General features: G+C 41.3%; 1 protein-coding gene across 1 annotated transcript in view; it reads right to left on the bottom strand.

Moving 5' to 3' along the window:
* Positions 1-22548, bottom strand: part of LOC106579414 (pro-neuregulin-3, membrane-bound isoform) — a 436757-nt gene that overhangs the window by 110152 nt on the left and 304057 nt on the right. Inside the window, exon 3 of the mRNA XM_045702613.1 lies at positions 2277-2350. Coding sequence (XP_045558569.1) covers positions 2277-2350 — 74 coding nt within the window. The remainder of the gene's footprint in view (positions 1-2276; positions 2351-22548) is intronic.

Below are 22548 nucleotides of genomic sequence, written 5' to 3'. Positions count from 1 at the left end.
AGGGTGGCTATTTTAAAGAATATAAAATATAAAATATATTTTGATTTGTTTAACACTTTCTATGTGTTATTTCATAGTTTTGATGTCTTCACTATTATTCTACAATCTAGAAAATAGTAAAAATAAAGAAAAATCCTTGATTGAGTAGTTGTGTCAAAACTTTTGACTGGTACTGTACAGTATATATATATAATAGTTTTTTTTTCATATATATTTTTTTTGGCTACCCCAATGCAATTCATTCGACTTTAAATACCACTGCTTTAGACTGTTCTAACCAGGGGTTGGAACAAACAAAAACATTCTGATCATTTCGTTCTGAACAGAACCATTATTTTCTTCATTCCATTCCACTGTTCTGACCACCACATTTCTTAACCAGTTCAAACCAAAACAAAGTACCAGTTTATATTGTTCCTTTCCGTTCATTTTTAAACCTCTGAAATCAAAATGTTTGTTACATTTAGCTCAACATTACATTACTTCACTAATCAGTGCAGATAGAGCAGCTTGCTATGGAGCGGGTAAGTGATTTAAACTGTATAGGAAAGTCGTTAAGAGCAAGTTGTACTTTGCCATAACAGCATGGTTTAATCATAATGAAAGACAAACGCACCCACTGTGCTGCCAGTCACAGTGTAGGGTGCAAGATGAAACTGAAATGTTGCAGGTGAGGGGAGACCGTGAGAGGATGGAGGAAGCTTGTCTTTGTGAGCTGGGCTTCTTGTTATGACTTACATTATCTGAATTAGGCCCAACGAATTATACCTACACAGGAGCGGCTTCTATGGAGGAACTTTGAATGTCTTAGAACTTCCAAGTTGGTTTAACGTTAGCTAGCTAACACGCTTGTGTGTGCAGAGCAGCACTAGAATTAAAAACAAGTCTTACCCTTTTGCAGTTAATAAATTCAATGTGAAACATAATAACTATAGTATCCTTAACTACAGTAGCATTGAAAAAGTTAATCCATTCTTTTAAACGTCTCTCCCTATTTTCTGAATCATGCTTGTAATGTTGTCTCTAGGCTACAGTAACCTATTCTTCAGAGGAGAGAGGCAGGTAGCCTACACGCACACCCACTAACAAAAATGTTCAGCTAGCAGGCAGAGGCTGGAATAAGTTTCCAAGTGACTTAGTGAGTGCTTTGCATAGGCATTTTGTAAGGATTTTTGTGGGACTGTACAAAAAATGCCTGGAATGTAAAATAACATTATTAACCAGTTCCCATGCTTTTAAAATAACGGTTCTGTTACAGAACACTATAGATCGCTTTCGTTTCAAATTCTGTTCCTCAAATAATGTAGTTATTTTCTGTTTTTCAGTTCCGTTCCCTGAACCGGTTCAAATCCTTGGTACTAACTAAACTGTAATGAGCTTTGTATTGGTTTCAAGTTAGTGTGATGGCCACATCTACTTTCTCAATTCTAATTCTCCAACAGAAGGACACTGCACGTGTTACACTCAAGCAATTCATACCACTTAAAAGATAAATGCAAATTAATTTGAATCCAAATTTACTAATGTACTAATCAAATGTTGATATTGTAAGGTAATGAAAATATCCATCATTCCAGAGAAAGGTAATGACATATTTTTGGCATATCAGATTTGGAATAATTTCAATGACATTGCAGCGACACTGAGTATACGCAAGTAGATAAAGTTAAACAACGATTTGATGTGTTTGTGTGTCTTCTGGCCTACACAGTTTGTGTCGCCTTTGCTGGAGGAGATAAGGTGAAGCCTGGCTCAGTAAGTTTGTATTTATCTTGACCAGAGTAATAAGGTATATATAAAAATGTAACCTTTATTTAACTAGGCAAGTCAGTTAAGAACAAATTATTATTTACAATAACGACCTACCAGGGAACAGTGGGTTAACTGCCTTGTACAGGGGCCGAATGACACATTTTTACCTTGTCAGCTCGGGGATTCAATCCCCCAACCTTTCGGTTACTGGCCCAATGCTCTAACCACCAGGCTACCTGCCACACCCCTGCATACCTGCCAACCCCCGGTAGGTAGCCTAGTGGTTAGAGCGTTGGTCCAGTAACCGAAAGGTTGCTAGATCAAATCCCCGAGCTGACAAGTTAAAAATCTGTTGTTCTGGCCCTGAACAAGGCAGTTAACCCACTGTTCCTAGGCCGTCATTGTAAATAAGAATTTGTTCTTAACTGACTTGCCTAGTTAAATAAATTACAAATAGAAGACAGATAATTCCCTAACACTCTTTTGTTTTAACTTTTCTGCAGGATCAATAGAGGAAGACGTACTTGGGTCAGATAAGATGGAGTCCGTCTTGGGTACGAACTGGTCACAGCGTAGTCCATGGTAACCCTCTTTACACCTGCAACAGAGATAACAGAGATCAATATCCAGGGTCTATGGAGGAAAAACACCCTCTCACAACATGCATGTGCGTAGAGTGGGTAGAGTCAGAGTTATTTTAGTCATTTACCAGGCACTCGAATCCAGAGCGACTAACAATCATTGCATTCAACTAAAGTAGGCAAAACAACTACATTTCACGATCATTGCAAGTATAACCTTCTTGAAAACTAGCCACTATCTGCCAAATCAGTGCTAGAGAGGTTGGAAGAGAATATACGTGCAAGTACAAGTTTATGTATAGCATATGTATGTCCATCTTCAAAGGAAACAAAGGAGAGAAAGAAGACATTCAAGAAGATTCAAATTGTGGTGGAAAAGATTCAGAGACTGGAGGGAGAGAGGGAGAGTAAACTCATATTGGAGGACGAGTATGCTAATGAGGATGGGAAGAAAGAGAGAAAAGAAGAGAAGAGGGCAGTTTGGCCCATCCTAAGCAGTACCTGCAACCCACTGATAGCACAGTCCTGACAGTAATGTTATGTACCAGTGAAGGTATTGGAAGGACTGGGATTGATATACTCTCTCTCATCCAGACCTGGGTTCAAAAAGTATTTGTTTCCTTCTACTCTTGATTGAGCTCGTATGGCACAACGTTATCAATGGAATAGTCCCAAATGTGCACACCCAGGCAGGCTCAAACACTCCAGGCAGGCTCAATCAAGCACTGAAAGGTGAACTTACAGCGTTTTAACTACTTTGCAGATATGAAACAGACAACAATATCAGAAAAATATATACAATTTGCAGTTTATGCTTCAAAACCAACTTTATAAGCGGTTTTAAAAATAGGTTCTATTTGACTCAAAATTCCATGACGTTCAGTGAGGCATTGTTGGCAGAATACAGTTGAAGTCGGAAGTTTACATACACTTAGGTTGGAGTCATTAAAACTCATTTTTCAACCACTCCACAAATTTCTTGTTAACAAACTCTAGTTTTGGCAAGTCAGTTAGGACATCTACATTGTGCATGACACAAGTAATTTTTCCAACAATTGTTTACAGATCGATTATTTCACTTATAATTCACTGTATCACAATTCCAGTGGGTCAGAAGTTTACATACACTAAGTTGACTGTGCCTTTAAACAGCTTGAAAAATTCCAGAAAATGATGTCATGGCTTTAGAAGCTTCTGATAGGCTATTCGACATCATTGAGTCAATTGGAGGTGCACCTGTGGATGTATTTCAAGGCCACCTTCAAACACAGTGCCTCTTTGCTTGACATCATGGGAAAATCAAAATAAATCAGCCAAGAGATTCATCCTTGGGAGCAATTTCCAAACACCTGAAGGTACCACGTTCATCTGTACAAACAATAGTACGCAAGTATAAACACCATGGGACCACGCAGCCGTCATACTGCTCAGGATGGAGACGCATTCTGTCTCCTAGAGATGAACATACTTTGGTGCGAAAAGTGCAAATCAATCCCAGAACAACAGCAAAGGACCTTGTGAAAATGCTTGCGGAAACAGGTACAAAAGTATCTATATCCACATTAAAATGAGTTCTATATCGACATAACCTGAAAGGTCGCTGAGCCAAGGAAGAAGCCACTGCTCCAAAACCGCAATAAAAAAAGCCAGACTTCGGTTTTCAACTGCACATGGGGACAAAGATTGCACTTTCTGGAGAAATATCCTCTGATCTGATGAAAAAAAATAGAACAGTTTCTGCAGCATTGAAGGTCCCCAAGAACACAGTGGCCTCCATTATTCCTAAATGGAAGAAGTTTGGAACCACCAAGACTCTTCCTAGAGCTGGCCGCCCGGCCAAACAGAGGAATCAGGGGAGAAGGGCCTTGGTCAGGGAGGTGACCAAGAACCTGATAGTCACTCTGACAGAGCTTCAGCGTTCCTCTGTGGAGATGGGAGAACCTTCCAGAAGGATAACCATCGCTGTAGCACTCCACCAATCAGGCCTTTATGGTACAGTGGCCAGAATTAAGCCACTCCTCAGTAAAAGGCACATGACAGCCCGCTTGGAATTTGCCAAAAGGCACCTAAAGGACTCTCAGACCATGAAAAATAAGATTGTCTGGTCTGATGAAACCAAGATTGAACTCTTTGGCCTGAATGCCAAGCGTTGCATCTGGAGGAAACCTGGCGTCATCCCTACAATGAAGCATGGTGGTGGCAGTATCATGCTGTGGGGATGCTGCAGGGACTGAGAGACTAGTTAGGATTAAGGGAAAGATGAACAGAGCAAAGTACAGAGAGATCCTTGATGAAAACCTGCTCCAGAGTGCTCAGGACCTCGGGCAGAGGTGAAGGTTCGCCTTCCAACAGGACAACGAATGTCCTTGAGCTGTCCAGCCAGAGCCCAGACTTGAACCCGATCTAACATCTGCGGAGAGAACTGAAAATAGCTGTGCATTAATACTCCCCATCCAACCTGACAGAGCTTGAGAGGATCTGCAGAGAAGAATGGGAGAAACTCCCCAAATACAGGTGTGCCAAGCTTGTAGCGTCATACCCAAGAAGAATTGAGGCTGTAATCGTTGCCAAAGGTGATTCAACAAAGTACTGAGTAAAGGGTTTGAATACTTATGTAAATGTGATTTCGTTTTTTTGCATCTTAGAAATTTGCTAAAATTTCAAATAACATGTTCTTGCTTTGTCATTACGGGGTATTGTGTGTAGATTGATCAGGGGCAAAAACGATTTAAGAAATTTTAGAATAAGGCTGTAACATAAAAAATGTGGAAAAAGTGAAGGGGTCTGAATATTTTCTGAATACACTGAATTTGCATATAGGCCGACTGTAGCTCTGATTGGCTATGGCGCACCGGTCAGCGTAGACTCCGGTCCTGGACAGGATATATGTTTTTTTTAATTTTTTAATTTACTGCAGTGTCTATTACTTATCTAAACGAACAGCCGCTTTCCCATTCTATATTGCTATAGAATTTTCACAAATTCCTTACTATACGTCATTCCCAAACATACTATACATTTATGAAAACCTGAAAATGACCATATCTAATTTATCTGATTGTCAGAAAAAAAAGGTGTCATATTCTTCCTGGGGGTGTATATCAACAGATTTTAAAAACATTCCATGTTGCTTAAATGCTGTGAGTTCCACTTTAAAATACTATTTGAACCCAGGTCTGCAGGCCTCGTGCTGTTACAGTAGATCTACGAGAGACACTTCAGGAGACATTTGACTTCACATGATTCAGTTTTGTGAGATTTTAGGTTTTCCTCAAGCAATACGTTTCGGTTCTATGCCTCCGCTGAGCGTGTGTCAAATAAATCTATTTTAGCTCAATGACATGAGTTCTGGCTCTTTTTTACATATTCATATTTTTAGATGACCCTTTGGCCAAGCACCCATATGATGACCTAAGTTGCTCAGTACCGCAACGCATTCCGATTTATAAATGAATTTGTTATTTTCCCTGAGCGACATCCACATGCTGACTGACACACACACACACACACACACACACACACACACACACACACACACACACACACACACACACACACACACACACACACACACACACACACACACACACACACACACACACACACACAGAGAGATGTTTCAGTTTTGTACTTTCCTCAGTTTGTGCCAAATAAATGTACAGAACTGGATGATGTGTTGGATATCCATTTTTTTCTCCATTCATTTATATTTCGGGTTAGCCTTTAGCTCAGCATAAGCACACATATGGCTTGTAGACTTAGTTGAGCATGCTCTGTATCTGTTATATTCTTTTCCTCAAGAGCAGCAGACACACTTTGTGTTAACAGTCATTGAGTTGGTCCAACATCACCACCAACTCCAAATGCTTCTCCTTCAAACATGACACTGCAAGGATTTTCCTCAGACAGAGCTATTTGTTTGAAATTCATGGCAACAGGCACTATTTTCATTGTGTTTGTTCTACAAAATGGAAACCAGTTGGTTGCATGTATACTGTGTCCGTCAAACGAGACACCCAATCAACATATTCAGTGACGTCCTGCTGTAATATTTGTTACAGTTTTATTTAGATTGTACTGAAACAAATTAATTAACATTTCTTATGGGTTTGGTCTTATGGGTTTGGGTACCTAATCTTTGATTAAAAAAATGCCCAGTCAAACCATAGACCATACACAATCAATGCATTAACAAGACCGGCCTGTCAAAATCATTGGCAGCATCTTAGTTCCATTCACCTAGGATACTTGAGAAAATGTTCTCTCTCTCCTTCAAACATTGATTTGCGACTAATGTATAACAAAGTGTATAAGAAAGTGCCGTAACCAGTCCGTTTGATTCAACTCAAATTAGATTTTGACCCCAAAAAGTACCACACAAATCAATTGGATTCAACTAAGATTTGATTCGAACCTTTGATGGAATTTCATTGGGCCTAATGTCTACTTTTTTCTAGTCTTGTTTTGACAGACAACCGTCCAACCTCAGTGGTCTGCCTGCTTCTGAGGTGGGAACTGGGGATCCAATGGCTCAGTGGGTAAGAGCATATTGCAGGGCCACTCTGAATATATTACGTGTCATTGTCAATGTTTTGTAAGACGCTTTGGATGAAAGCTTATTGACTGTTTTTCCACATGAATGCAAATATGTAAAGGCATTTCAGTTGGTATGACCCTGGCTGGTATGAATTATACCTGGTATATTGTGGATATAATGGGCACTTTCTGGTACTTATATCAAATAATTAAATGTAATGGTAATAGCCTGGTTCAAGGCTACCTTTATTGGGTAGACAGGGCAAACATATTGGTTATTTGTACAGTATTACTATTAAACTATAGTGAATTTCATTGAAAAGAAACAAAAAAGGGATGACTTAAGTAAACACCAAATTAGCGGACTATATAAAAATGTGTTACCCAGATTGCTTTTGTTATACACATAAAGCACGCTATCATGGCACCAGGAGGCATGAAAGAGTATTTGCGTCTCACATTTTCCTGTTTCTAGTCACACCTTCCTACCCTCTCTGTGCTGAAATGCCTCGTTAGCATTCTGAGTCACAACTCAAATGTCTGTCTGGCTATCTGGTTATCTCCACTCTCCTTTTGTTTTGTCTCAATCTCTCCCCCTCTGTCTCTGTCTCTGTGTCATTATGAAACAAGCTGACATCCTTCAATATGATTCAAGCAATGCTTTGTAGACAAATGTGTTTGTGCGAATGTGCGAGTCGATTGTGTGCTTGAATACGATAAAGGATGTGCATGATGATGACTGTGCGTGAGTATGTTTAGTGGTTGGACGATTGATACCGGAGCTCCGATGCAGTTTTCGAAGCACTACTGATCTGATACAATGTACCGATGCTCATTTCAAAGTAACATTATCAAGTGATCAATAACGTCCGAAGATTTGGTTGATACAAACTGTGTGTTGCAAAATGCGAGATCCCACTGATTTCACCGTGGTTCTGGTCCTTTCTGGTTGCTTTCAAAGACCGACCTTTACCTGGACACCATACTGTACTTAGAAACCAAGTTAGGATTTGTTCGAATTTCTGCATTGAACAGTAGCACAGCAGGTAGAGTCAGGAACACTCAGAGACGACAGGGTATGGGGTCGAGTCCTGGTAAAGGCACTCTATTTGGAGATAGTTTTATGTTAAACCACACTTTCTGCCCATGGTTGAAATTCGTTATTTTATTTGGTATTTTATAAACTTCTGTTTTAAGCAACCTGAATAATGCCATAGAATTACAGTTTTTCCAAAATAGTCAACTTAAAGGCAATTGTTTTAGCCTTATGTAAAATACAAACCTGTTATTCTAACTGATTGTAGGCTATTAACACCAGCGACTAAACACTGTGCCATGGAGTTTGATGAATATTGTGTGGAAAAAACGTCTATTTATATTTATTGATGACCAGTAGATGTCACTAATGTGCGTTGTGTTAAAAGCTCAGAGTAATTCATTGTTTTTCAGAAAGACAATTTCCTATCGTTATGTGTGTGTCTGTGTGCATATTTATAAGAAAAAGTGTGTGTGAGAGAGAGAGAGAGAGAGAGAGAGAGAGAGAAGGGTTTCTATTTGCCGGTTATTAACAGCTTTTGGTAGATAAAAAAATAAAAAGCCAATAAATAAAATTGTTGCTGGCCAAATTGACCGGGATAAAAAACAATCCCATTGCAAAATAATGTTTTTTCTTCATTGAGTTTATCATATGCTTCCCAGTCGAAACAGTTTCATTCGTTTTGGTGTTCAGCAGACGGACAACTAGTTTTCATGCAAATTTTTTCACTTCAGAGATACTGCACCAAACATCTAAGATCAAAAATGTTGCGAATATGACCTTCTCTGCAAAATTGACAAAAATAATGACAGATCTCTTGATTTATCTTGACTATTTTAGGAAAACGTAAATGTATGTTGTTGTGTACGCCGTTTCAAGAGGGACAAACAGTAATATAACCAAATGTATTTTTAAGGGAATATGCGAGGCACATTCGCTACGCCTAGCCAAGTTCTGGTAGGAGCAAACTGAACCTAGTATTTCTAGGTCTTTAGTGTGTAGCCCAAACCGTTCTGACGCTACAGTCAGAAGTTGGCACATCGGCGGTACCGACTTGTGGGAGTTGGAGAGCAAAGCGGAGAACACTCTCGTGTTCGTGAGAATTTAATCTTTCCATAGAGGGGTCATATGTAGCCCAAATGGTTCGGACACTACAGACGTTTTTGTGAAAATACTGATTTTTGGGATATTTCCTAGTCTGACAACATCGTTGTAGCTCTGCCACCTTCCACCGCAGATGCAGATATCTCTAGCTCAAACAGACTTTTATGGAATTTTTTATTACACTAATTACATTTCCAAGGGGGTGCAGACTAGACAATATCAAACAGAGTGCATTTTCAATTTGTTGGAGCTGTAGTGCTAACTTTCTATAGTGCTTTTACCACCACATGCTAGAGTCGGGGAGAAATATAACTCTTTGTCTGGGCATGGGAAGCAGGGATGGGGAATACTCCTTCGACACTAATTACCACCTAGCTCATTAATTAGCAACTGAGTAAAATGGATGAAGGTTTATGGTAGCAAGGGGGAGGTTCAAGAGGAAGGAAGAATGGGACTGGGAATGGAAGGGCTTGATGTTCAGTCAATCCGCTGCCCCTCCTGCCATGCAGTCATTCCAGTACATCCCCTTTTCTAACCTTATGGGTGCACTGTAGGGAACAGGGTGCTGTTTAGGACATGGTCCGTCTATCAAGTACTGAGCTGAAGATACTAGCACATTTATACTTGGCTCATATAGACATGGCTCACATGTCACTTAGGACTGTACACGTTAAGAATATAGGGTTTCTCAAGGATGCCTTTGCAGTTCAGAAAAGGGTTATTTTCTTTTAGTGATAATTAAAATGTAGGGCCGGCGGCTCATTAGAGTGTTTTGGGGTGTGATTTTCTTATAGCGCATTTCTGTGCAACCGCGAGTAAGAGTGTCATTCTGTTGTAAATGGCACCCTGTTTCCTGAATGGCACCCTGTGTCCTGGCCAAAGGAAGTGTGCTATATAGGGAATAGGGTGCTATTTGGGATGCAACCCAGTCTTCTTACTTATTGCCATACATACACTACCGTTCAAATGTTTTGGGTCACTTAGACATGATGCTGACCTTCTAGGCAGAGTTCCTCTGTCCAGTGTCTGTGTTCTTTTGCCCATCTTAATCTTTTATTTTTATTGGCCAGTCTGAGATAATTAACACTGGAGTGATAGATGAGCAGATGATGATGTGCAAGTAGAAATACTGTTGTAAGGGTGTAAGTGCAGAAAAGTAAATAAAAACAATATGGGGATGAGGTAGGTAGATTGGGTGGGCTAATTACAGATGGGCTATGTACAGCTGCAGCGATCGGTTAGCTGCTCAGATAGCTGATGTTTAAAGTTAATGAGGGAAATATAAGTCTCCAGCTTCAGCAATTTTTGCAATTCGTTCCAGTCATTGGCAGCAGAGAACTGGAAGGAAAGGTGGCCAAAGGAGGTGTTGGCTTTGGGGATGGCCAGTGAAATATACCTGCTGGAGCGGTGCTACGGGTGGGTGTTGATATCGGACCAGTGAGCTGAGATAAGGTGGAGCTTTACCTAGCATCGACTTATAGATGACCTGGAGCCAGTGGGTCTGGCGATAAATATGTAGTGAGGGCCAGCCGACTAGAGCATACAGGTCGCAGTGGTGGGTGTTATAAGGGGCTTTGGTAACAAAACGGATGGCACTGTGATAGTTTGCATCCAGTTTGCTGAGTAGAGTATTGGATGATATTTTGTAAACGACATTGCCGAAGTCGAGGATCTGTAGGATAGTCAGTTTTACGAGGGTATGTTTGGCGGCGTGAGTGAAGGAGGCTTTATTGCGATTCTAGATTTAATTTTGGATTGGAGATGTTTAATATGAGTCTGGAAGGAGAGTTTACAGTCTAGCCAGACACCTAGGTATTTGTAGTGGTCCACATATTCTAAGTTAGAACCGTCCAGAGTAGTGATGCTAGTCGGGCAGGCGGGTGTGGGCAGCGAACGGTGGAAAAGCATGCATTTGGTTTTACTAGCATTTACAGTGGGGGGAAAAGTATTTGATCCCCTGCTGATTTTGTACGTTTGCCCACTGAGAAAGAAAGGATCAGTCTATCATTTTAATGGTAGGTTTATTTGAACAGTGAGAGACAGAATAACAACAAAAATATCCAGAAAAACGCATGTCAAAAATGTTATAAATTGATTTGCATTTTAATGAGGGAAATAAGTATTTGAACCCCTCTCAATCAGAAAGATTTCTGGCTCCTAGGTGTCTGTTATACAGGTAACGAGCTGAGATTAGGAGCATACTCTTAAAGCGAGTGCTCCTAACCGCAGCTTGTTACCTGTAAAAAAGACACCTGTCCACAGAAGCAATCAATAAATCAGATTCCAAACTCTCCACCATGGCCAAGACCAAAGAGCTCTCCAAGGATGTCAGGGACAAGATTGTAGACCTACACAAGGCTGGAATGGGCTACAAGACCATCGCCAAGCAGCTTGGTGAGAAGGTGATAACATTTGGTGCGATTATTCGCAAATGGAAGAAACACAAAAGAACTGTCAATCTCCCTCGGCCTGGGGCTCCATGCAAGATCTCACCTCGTGGAGTTGCAATGATCATGAGAACGGTGAGGAATCAGCCCAGAACTACACGGGAGGATCTTGTCAATGATCTCAAGGCAGCTGGGACCATAGTCACCAAGAAAACAATTGGTAACACACTACGCCGTGAAGGACTGAAATCCTGCAGCGCCCGCAATGTCCCCCTGCTCAAGAAAGCACATATACATGCCATATTCCAGCATGACAATGACCCAAAACACACGGCCAAGGCAACAAAGGAGTGGCTCAAGAAGAAGCACATTAAGGTCCTGGAGTGGCCTAGCCAGTCTCCAGACCTTAATCCCATAGAACATCTGTGGAGGGAGCTGAAGGTTCGAGTTGCCAAACGTCAGCCTCGAAACCTTAATGACTTGGAGAAGATCTGCAAAGAGGAGTGGGACAAAATCCCTCCTGAGATGTGTGCAAACCTGGTGGCCAACTACAAGAAACGTCTGACCTCTGTGATTGCCAACAAGGGTTTTGCCACCAAGTACTAAGTCATGTTTTGCAGAGGGGTAAAATACTTATTTCCCTCATTAAAATGCAAACCATTTTATAACATTTTTGACATGCGTTTTTCTGGATTTTTTGTTGTTATTCTGTCTCTCACTGTTCAAATAAACCTACTATTAAAATTATAGACTGATCATTTCTTTGTAAGTGGGCAAACGTACAAAATCAGCAGGGGATCAAATACTTTTTTCCCCCACTGTAAGAGCAGTTGGAGACCACGGAAGGAGTGTTGTATGGCATTGAAGCTCATTTGGAGGTTAGTTAACACAGTGTCCAAGGAAGGGCCTGATGTATACAGAATGGTGTAGGGCCAGTTTGCTCTGTTCTGTGAAGGGAGTAGTACACAGCGTTGTATGAGATCTTCAGTTTCTTGGCAATTTCTCATATGGAATAGCCTTCATTTCTCAGAGCAAGAATAGACTGACGAGTTTTAGAAGAAAGGTTTTTGTTTCTGGCCATTTTGAGCCTGTAATCGAAACCACAAATGCTGATGCTCCAGATATTCAACTAGTCTAAAGAAGGCCAGTTTTATTGCTTCTTTAATCAGTACAACAGTTTTCAACTGTGCTAACATAATTGCAAAAGGGTTTTCTAATGATCAATTAGCCATCTAAAATGATAAACGTGATTAGCTAACACAACGTGCCATTGGAACACAGGAGTGATGGTTGCTGATAATGGGCCTCTGTATGCCTATGTAGATTTTCCAATAGAAATGGCCATTTCCAGCTACAATAGTCAGTTACAACATTAACAATGTCTACACTGTATTTCTGATCAATTTGATATAGTTTTAATGGACAAAAAATGTTATTTTCTTTCACTAACAAGGACATTTCTAAGTGACCCCAAACTTTTGAATGGTAGTGTTCATATTCATTTGTGTCTATTGCAGCATTGGGTCGGGGGAGAGCATCGAGCTTAACCTATGTTTCTAATGACATTGACGGATGGCCCTGTGTGGACTGTTTACATGAGAGAGTGATGGTGATGGCGAGGGTGAACTAGCAGTATCCGTGCCCGAAACTCAAACACTGTGCAGAGCAAGATGGGTTCTTTAAGGAATATCAATAGTGCTTCTTTAAGTTATATGCTGTGTCTCAAATACCTTTTTTTCACTTGTTCCTTCTAAACTGCGCGCCGTGCAGAAATATGAGCCTACAGAGAGAAGCAAGAGATTGAACTTCCAGAACTTTCTAGAGCAGTGGTCACCAACCGGTTGATCGCGTTCGACTGGTCGATCTCCAAGGCATTCCTTGTCGATTGCCAAACATTTCTGTAAAAAATCCAACGTTGGGGGGCTCTGCTGAGCAGCAACTTGTGAAGACGCGTTTTCTCTCGGTGCACCTGTCCAGGAATTACAATTTACTATTAATACTTCACCGACACCTGCCCTACCGCGTTAATTTTATAACATTTAGTTAGGAATCAAATCACATTTTTTTCCCCTGAAATTTTTGGCCTTTTCATCATAAAATGTTGGCAACGAGTCACAAAAGAGCAGGCCTCTAATAAATCCTCAGGCTCACCGAACACTGACACAGACTCTGATCCCCCCGACCTAGCCAAGGTAATGGCGGCTATCATTAAGTCTGAACAGACTGTGCTGGCTAAGGTGGAGTCACTATTCACTGACCTATCTTCACAAATAGCTACTCTCGCCACCAAGGTCAACACAAAGAACGACTCCGTTAAAGACTTGGAGTAACAGGACAACTGTCTGAATAGCCTGGAAGGCGGCGCAAATACTTACTCCGACAAAGTGGTGACAATGGAAGAGCAAGTCACCTGGCTATCATCAGATGTCATCAAATTCTCTTCCAAGGTCGAGGACCTCGAGAACAGACCACGCCGGGGGAACAGTCGCATTTTCGGTGTGAGATTGCAGCCTACCCTGTTCATAGCTAAACTGCTTCAGGAAATTCTAGGCCTCGATTAAGCCCCCATCCTTGACCGTGCGCACAGAAGCTGACAGTCTGCACCGAAGAATGGGCCCAGACCGATGTAGCCGCCCAGACCCATCCTAGTCAAATTACACTACTTTCAGGAAAAGGAGGATGTCCTCCGTAAGGCATCACAAGGCCAGAAGTTTGGCATTTACCCAAACTACACAGCGGCAGTAATGAAGAAGTCAGCCTTCAATGAGGTAAGGGGGCTCCTACATCGCTGTCTGGACACCAAGTTTGGCATTCCCTACCCAGCAATGCTGAAGATCACTACTCTCTCCGGCGAGCAGAAGACATCCGTGGACCCAACCAGGGCCAAAGAAAACATTGTTGTGCACCTACATCCACAGGAGAACAGGTGACATAGGAATAACTAGCCATTGTAGGCCCATTCTTTGCCCCTGGCCCTACACTAGCCATGCTAATGTGAATAAGGACCAACTAGTGAACTCATATCTTAATAAGAAAGTGCCTCCCCCCTGTTGCCAAAAAAGGACAATTATTCTTCCAGTAACTTAATGTGATGAATAATGATGGTAGGCATATGGTCTCACAAGGACAATACAGTTTGAATAGTATTTTATTTACAGTACATGGCACAATTCGCTTTTACCAACTAGCTGCAGCTGGACAGCCTCGGCGATAGGTGGCACGATACTAATTAGCCTAGTCGCTACCTAAGGCTAACCACTGAGCTCTCTATTTCCATGCCTTAATAGGATACCCCACTAAAATACTGTGGAACATATACCTCCTTTAATATATATATATATATATATATATATATATACAACTGCTCAAAAAAATAAAGGGAACACTTAAACAACACAATGTAACTCCAAGTCAATCACACTTCTGTGAAATCAATCTGTCCACTTAGGAAGCAACACTGATTGACAATAAATGTTGCATGCTGTTGTGCAAATGGAATAGACAACAGGTGGAAATTATAGGCAATTAGCAAAACACCCCCAATAAAGGAGTGGTTCTGCAGGTGGTGACCACAGACCACTTCTCAGTTCCTATGCTTACTGGCTGATGTTTTGGTCACTTTTGAATGCTGGCGGTGCTTTCACTCTAGTGGTAGCATGAGACGGAGTCTACAACCCACACAAGTGGCTCAGGTAGTGCAGCTCATCCAGGATGGCACATCAATGCGAGCTGTGGCAAGAAGGTTTGCTGTGTCTGTCAGCGTAGTGTCCAGAGCATGGAGGCGCTACCAGGAGACAGGCCAGTACATCAGGAGACGTGGAGGAGGCCGTAGGAGGGCAACAACCCAGCAGCAGGACCGCTACCTCCGCCTTTGTGCAAGGAGGAGCAGGAGAAGCACTGCCAGAGCCCTGCAAAATGACCTCCAGCAGGCCACAAATGTGCATGTGTCTGCTCAAACGGTCAGAAACAGACTCCATGAGGGTGGTATGAGGGCCCGACGTCCACAGGTGGGGGTTGTGCTTACAGCCCAACACCGTGCAGGACGTTTGGCATTTGCCAGAGAACACCAAGATTGGCAAATTCGCCACTGGCACCCTGTGCTCTTCACAGATGAAAGCAGGTTCACACTGAGCACGTGACTGACATGACAGAGTCTGGAGACGCCGTGGAGAACGTTCTGCTGCCTGCAACATCCTCCAGCATGACCAGTTTGGCGGTGGGTCAGTCATGGTGTGGGGTGGCATTTCTTTGGGGGGCCACACAGCCCTCCATGTGCTTGCCAGAGGTAGCCTGACTGCCATTAGGTACCGAGATGAGATCCTCAGACCCCTTGTGAGACCATATGCTGCTGCGGTTGGCCCTGGGTTCCTCCTAATGCAAGACAATGCTAGACCTCATGTGGCTGGAGTGTGTCAGCAGTTCCTGCAAGAGGAAGGCATTGATGCTATGGACTGGCCCGCCCGTTCCCGAGACCTGAATCCAATTGAGCACATCTGGGACATCATGTCTCGCTCCATCCACCAACACCACGTTGCACCACAGACTGTCCAGGAGTTGGCGGATGCTTTAGTCCAGGTCTGGGAGGAGATCCCTCAGGAGACCATCCACCACCTCATCAGGAGCATGCCCAGGCGTTGTAGGGAGGTCATACAGGCACGTGGAGGCCACACACACTACTGAGCCTCATTTTGACTTGTTTTAAGGACATTACATCAAAGTTGGATCAGCCTGTAGTGTGGTTTTCCAGTTTAATTCTGAGTGTGACTCCAAATCCAGACCTCCATGGGTTGATAAATTGGATTTCCATTGATTATTTTTGTGTGATTTTGTTGTCAGCACATTCAACTATGTAAAGAAAAAAGTATTTAATAAGATTATTTCTTTCATTCAGATCTAGGATGTGTTTTTTAAGTGTTCCCTTTATTTTTTTGAGCAGTATATATATATATATATATATATATATATATATATATATATATATATGTTTAATTATCTTTCAAATATGCATATTGCATAAGATACATTGGAGAACTGAGGTGGTTCCCTTCAGAATCCCTTCCGTATGTGTAAGATTGATTATGTTCGCCCTGGATAGAGCTCTACTGAGGTTCGGTTTAACATGGTAGTATTTTGCTCTAGTTTAGGAGAGGTAGATACAGCCTTCCAACAGGGGGAAGGCCAGCATAGGGGTCCAAGGTTTTCTTCTAGGTATTTAGTTAATTTTAGCAGGTTTTTTTTCATCCTTATCTTAGACCATAGCCCTGTCTAGCTAAATATCTGCTTTCCGGACAGTGCTGAGTCACGACATGACCCGCTACTACTATCCTGTAGTGCCTATAAAAAATACATATCAACTCACATTGATGTCTTTTTACAGATCAACTGCACCCCTGACGTGTCTCATTCTATTGTGTGTTAGTCGTTAAAAGCATAGCTAAGGGGCCAAATTATTTCATAGACAGCATATGACAAAAAACAGCACACTAAATGCTTATCGAAGCTATCTCAACTCATTTTAAATGTGGACAACAGATATGCCTCTTCTTCTGAACTCTACAAAGAGAGATTGCTACACCAATCAGAATTTGACAATCTTCCCACTAAACAAACGGAGCAAGTTGTTATCTCACCAGCTTTGACAATCCGCTGATAGCAGCACCATACCTGAAATATGTGTTGCAGCTGATTTAACTTCTACCAATCCCAAAGAAATTAACAATCAATTTAAGCAATTCTTCTCTGCTCATCAAAGGCTCTTCCAGACACATCTCGTATGCATGCATTTCTAGACAATCTGGACATTCCCTGTCTCAGTTCAGATGAATAAACTAACATGGATGCCTCAATAAGTGACGATGAAGCTACTCGGGCAATCCAGTCCATGCAGAGCGGTAAAGCTCATGGGCCTGATGGCTTCCCTATTGAACTTTATAAAGCATTCTCCTCTAAACTATCCCCTATCCTTAGCTCAATGTACAATGAATTCCTTTCTAGTCAGAAACTGCCCCACACACTTACCCAGGCGGTTTTGTTTAAAAAGAACAAGAATCCCCTATACTGTGGCTCACACTGCCCTATAAACCTTTTGTGCTGAGATTATACAATTCTCACTAAGGTCTTCTCGTGCCATTTAGAGACAGTGATGCCTGATATAATTACCTCTGACCGAACCAGATTTATCGTGGACTTCAGGAAACAGCAGAGGGAGCACCCCCCTATCGACAGGACAGCAGTGGAGAAGGTGGAAAGTTTTAAGTTCCTCAGCATACACATCACAGACAAACTGAAATGGTCCACCCACACAGACAGTGTGGTGAAGAAGGCGCACAGGAGGCTGAAGAAATTTGGCTTGTCACCTAAAAACCTCACAAACTTTTACCGAGGGCATCCTGTCAGAATGTATCACCGCCTAGTAAGGCAACAGCACCGCCCACAACCGCAGGGCTCAACATAGGATGGTGCGGTCTGCAGAACGCATCACCGGAGGCAAACTACCTGCCCTCCAGGACACCTACAGCACCCGATATCACAGGAAGGCCAAAAAGATCATCAAGGACAACAACCACCCAAGCCACTGCCTGTTCACCCTGCTACCATCCAGAAGGCTAGGTCAGTGCAGGTGCATCAAAGCTGGGACCGAGAGACTGAAATATAGCTTCTATCTCAAGGCCATCAGACTGTTAAACAGCCATCACTAACACAGAGAGGCTGCTGCCTACATACAGACTTGAAATCATTGGCCACTTTAATAAATTGATCACTAGTCACTTTAACAATGCCACTTCAATGTTTACATATCTTGCATTACTCATCCCATATGTATATTCTGTATTTTATACCATCTATTGCATCTTGCCTATGTCGCTCGGTCATTGCTCATCCATATATTTATATGTATATATTCTTATTCCATCCCTTTACTTAAATTTGTGTGTATTAGGTTGTTGTTGTGGAATTGTTAGACTTCTTGATAGATATTGCTGCACTGTCGGAACTAGAAGCACAAACATTTCACTACACTCGCAATAACATCTGCTAACCATGTGTATGTGACCAATAATAGTTGATTTGATCTCAGGTAAGCAATCTTTCTATAATATGTGCCGGCTATTTAATGTTCTTTATTCTGCCCACTCAACTCTACAGCCAGAGGTTGTCATCTCTCTTGATGCTGAAAAGGCTTTTGACCGGGTTGAGTGGGAATATCTATTTACAGTACTAGAGAGATTTGGGTTTGGCCCATCATTCCTTTCCTGGGTTAAGATTTTTAACTAGTTCTCAGTGGCTTTTGTAACAATGTTACCTCAAGCTACTTCCCTCTCCATGCGAGGGCCAGGCAAGGTTGCTGTTTATCACCTTTTGTATTTGATATCGATATTGAGCCTCTTGAGGAGAGGATTAAGGGAATACTAAGGGGTGACATAACTCACAAGGTGTCCTTATATGCAGACCATCTTCTTTTATACATCTCTAACCCTGTGGAGTCTATACCCTATCACTTGGACATGCTAAAAGGTTTTGGGACACTCTCTGGTTATAAGTTAAACCTAACAAAAAATGTGCTCCTCCCCATTAATAAGTTATCAGACGGTGGTATTGGGTATGCCAATTTCCTGTTTAAGGTGGAGCATCAGGTCTCTACTTATTTGGGGATAAAGGTCACATGCTCATTTAAGGCTCTGTTTAAACACAACTTCAAAACACTCCTAGAGCGCACTAAGCAGGATTTCATAAGATGTTCATTTTTCCCATTTCATTAGCAGGTCGAATTAATTATGTTAAGATGACTGTACTACCTAGGTTTTTGTACCAAATTATTCCAATGTTTCTGCCATATTTGTTCAAACAACTGGACAGCTACATTTCCAACTTCATTTGGAATAAGTCAAATCCACTAATGAAAAAAGGTATATCCAGAGAGACCTATGCCCGCACTACTACTGGTCAGCAAATATATCTAAATGTGTTTATTGGGTTTCTACATTTTAAAACAAGGATGGTCCAACTTGGGACATCATGGAGTTACAGTCAAGCCTTCCAACTTCTCCTGTCTCGCTCCTATGCTCCCCATGGCCCATAAACCTTGGCACCCATGCTTTGAATCCCATTGTCAAGAACCCTTAAAATCTGGTCGCAATTCTGAAATCACTTTAGCCTTACAAGCATCTAATAATCTCTTCCCAGAATCGCAGATTGACACAGCATTCCAGTTCTGGCATAGGAATGGTCTGGTGTTTTTTGTGACCTATTTGTTGAATACAAATTAGTCTCATTCGATACTCTGAGGGTTGATCATAGTATTCCCAATACCCACTTTTTTAGATACCTGCAAACTCTCAGCTTTTGCAAAAACCATTTCCCTTAATTTGCACTCGAGCCTACTAAGTGTCCAGTCAAGGGGTGCTTAGCTCTTAACCTTTATCTGAAGGGAACAATCTCCAGATTATACAACATAATACAGAATATTAATCCGCCTTCCTTGGCAAATACAAAATCTGCATGGGAGCAAGACATGGGTGGCAAGATACCCGATGACATATAGCAACACAGTATTGAGTGTATCCACACCTCATAATTTTGCATAAGCATGGGCTCATTCAGTTCAACGTTTTGCACCGTCTCCATTACTTAAATGACAGATTGGCAAAAAAATGTCAAAATGTTGACCCTAAGTGTTTGAGATGCCACCAGAGTCCAGCGAATGTGGGACACATGTTTTGGTCATGCCAATTTTTGAGGCATTCTCACATATGTGTAATACAACTGTTAGACCCAACCAGTTCACTGCCATTTTTGGGGTACTTCCCCTAGACCATAATAATACCACGCATCAGGTGAATACCACCTTGTTCTCTTTCACTGGAAGTCTGCAAAGCCACCTTCCTTTATGCAGTGGTTTAAGGAAGTGACGTCATTGCTGCCTCTGGAGAAGGTTAGGTACACTGTGCATGGGTCTCAACAAAAGTTTGACTTAACCTGGTCCCCATTAATACAATAGGTGGAGAGCTTGTCTTTTACTTAGTGTAACTTTCTCTGTAATAATGGTATCAGAATAATAATGCATTTTATTTTGTAAAGTGGTTTCTTGCATCAAACAACACAACAACATTTTCAGTCACCTCCTTGTCTAAAGGACAAGTGGATAAACAGGTTAATGTCATGCCCTGCATGTTCTTTTTTTGAAAAGTCTCATGGAATGTCGGCCTACATTGAACACCACACATTTGCTGCTACCGTAGGTTGAATGATAGAACAGCTATTTCCATGTTAAAATGTTATGGGATGCATTTTCTCCATTGTTTTTGATGGTAGGCCACTCTGGTAGGCCTACATTATGATCAAATAGCCACAGCAGCCTACAGCCTCAGTGTTCACATTAAAAACACGCACTGGAAGTTGCACAGAATTTTTACAAAGTTCAAGCTTGCGCTCAGCAGACCTGAAATTTGCTCAGTGCCCAAAAACATTAGAGGGAACATTGCCTGTAAGAATCCTGGATGTAGCTGATGGATGGTTTTTTGTATAGAGATCTCATTAATGCAGTGTAACAACATAACATGTTGTGTCTCCTTACGTGGTGAAAACAGTTTTCATGGGCAAACAAATCCAAAATAATAAAAAATGGAATACTTCTAACCGAAAGTCACCTTACCTTAATACTTAAAGTATAAATCAATACTGTCATTAATGTGGTTCTTCAATAATTATGCATAATACTTGTTGGATGCACATTTGGTGTTGAGTTGTTTAATTACTCTGGGATATTTTCAAACATCCGCACCGATACATAAGAAACTCAAAATCACCATCTCCGGTAAAGGTGAAGACCAAGTAGGCAGAATCACTTTCCTTAAATGTATCCATAATGGAAAGAAAATTGCCTTTATTAATGTGTATGCTCCAAATTCATATGATCTTACATTTTTTGATTATCTGAACAGCATATTGTTATAATTAACTAAATTCCATCTGGTTATTGGGACAGACATGACTGCCATTTTGGACATGCAGGACAAATCTAATAAGACCAACTACAATCCACACTCAACCAAGACTCTCCAGCATATACTCTCTGATTAGAATCTCATTGATGCTTGGCAAGCATATACAGTGCATTCGGAAAGTATTCAGACCCTTTGACTTTTTCCACATTTTGTTACGTTACAGCATTATTCTAAAATGGATTTAATTATTTTTCCCCCTCATCAATTTACACACAATACCCGATAACGACAAAACAAAAACAGATTTTTTTTAAATCTGTAAAAAATAGAAAACAAAAATGTGTTATTTACATAAGCATTCAGACCCTTTGCTATGAGACTCAAAATTGAGCTCAGGTGCATCCTGTTTCCATTGATCATCCTTGAGATGTTTCTACAACTTGATCGGAGTCCACCAGTGGAAAATTCAATTGGTTGGACATGATTTAGAAAGGCACACACCTGTCTATATAAGGTCATAGAGTTGACAGTGCTTGTCAGAGGAAAAACCAAGCCATGAGGTCAAAGGAATTGTCTGTAGAGCGCCGAAACAGGATTGTGTCAAAGCACAGATCTGGGGAGGAAGGGTACCAAAACATTTCTTCAGCACTGAAGGTCCCCAAGAACACAATGGCCTCCATCATTCTTAAATGGAAGAAGTTTGGAACCCCCCTACCCATTGATAAACACAGATATTAAACTGTTTTCCAAAATGTTGTCGTCCCATCTTGAGACTTACTTACCCAAATTGGTTCACATGGACCAAAAGTGGGTTTGTTAAAAAACGTTTGTCCTTGAATAAACTCCATCAATTATTACATATCTTAAATGCATCCTCAGAAAAAACAGCTCCTTGGGCTGTCCTATATCTCGATGCAGAAAAACCTTTTTATAGACTAGAATGGTCATATCTCTGGTCTGTCTTGGAACATATGGGAATTGGCTCCAATATCATTAATATGATTAAAATGCTATATGTCAACCCCTCAGCTATAGTTATAACAGGAAATATCTGCTCCGCTCTGTTCAGAATCACTAGAAGTAGCAGACTAGGCAATCCAATTTGTCCTTTGCTATTTTTATTATACCTGGAACCCCTGGGCCAGGTAATTAGTAAATCAAAGGAAATAACACCAATTTCCTAAAACCTACTGATCACTTCATCTCAT

This window comes from Salmo salar, chromosome ssa19, assembly GCF_905237065.1.
Source record: "Salmo salar chromosome ssa19, Ssal_v3.1, whole genome shotgun sequence".
In the NCBI taxonomy this organism is placed as follows: Eukaryota; Metazoa; Chordata; class Actinopteri; order Salmoniformes; family Salmonidae; genus Salmo; species Salmo salar.
This window is presented reverse-complemented; position numbering and strand designations above follow the sequence as displayed.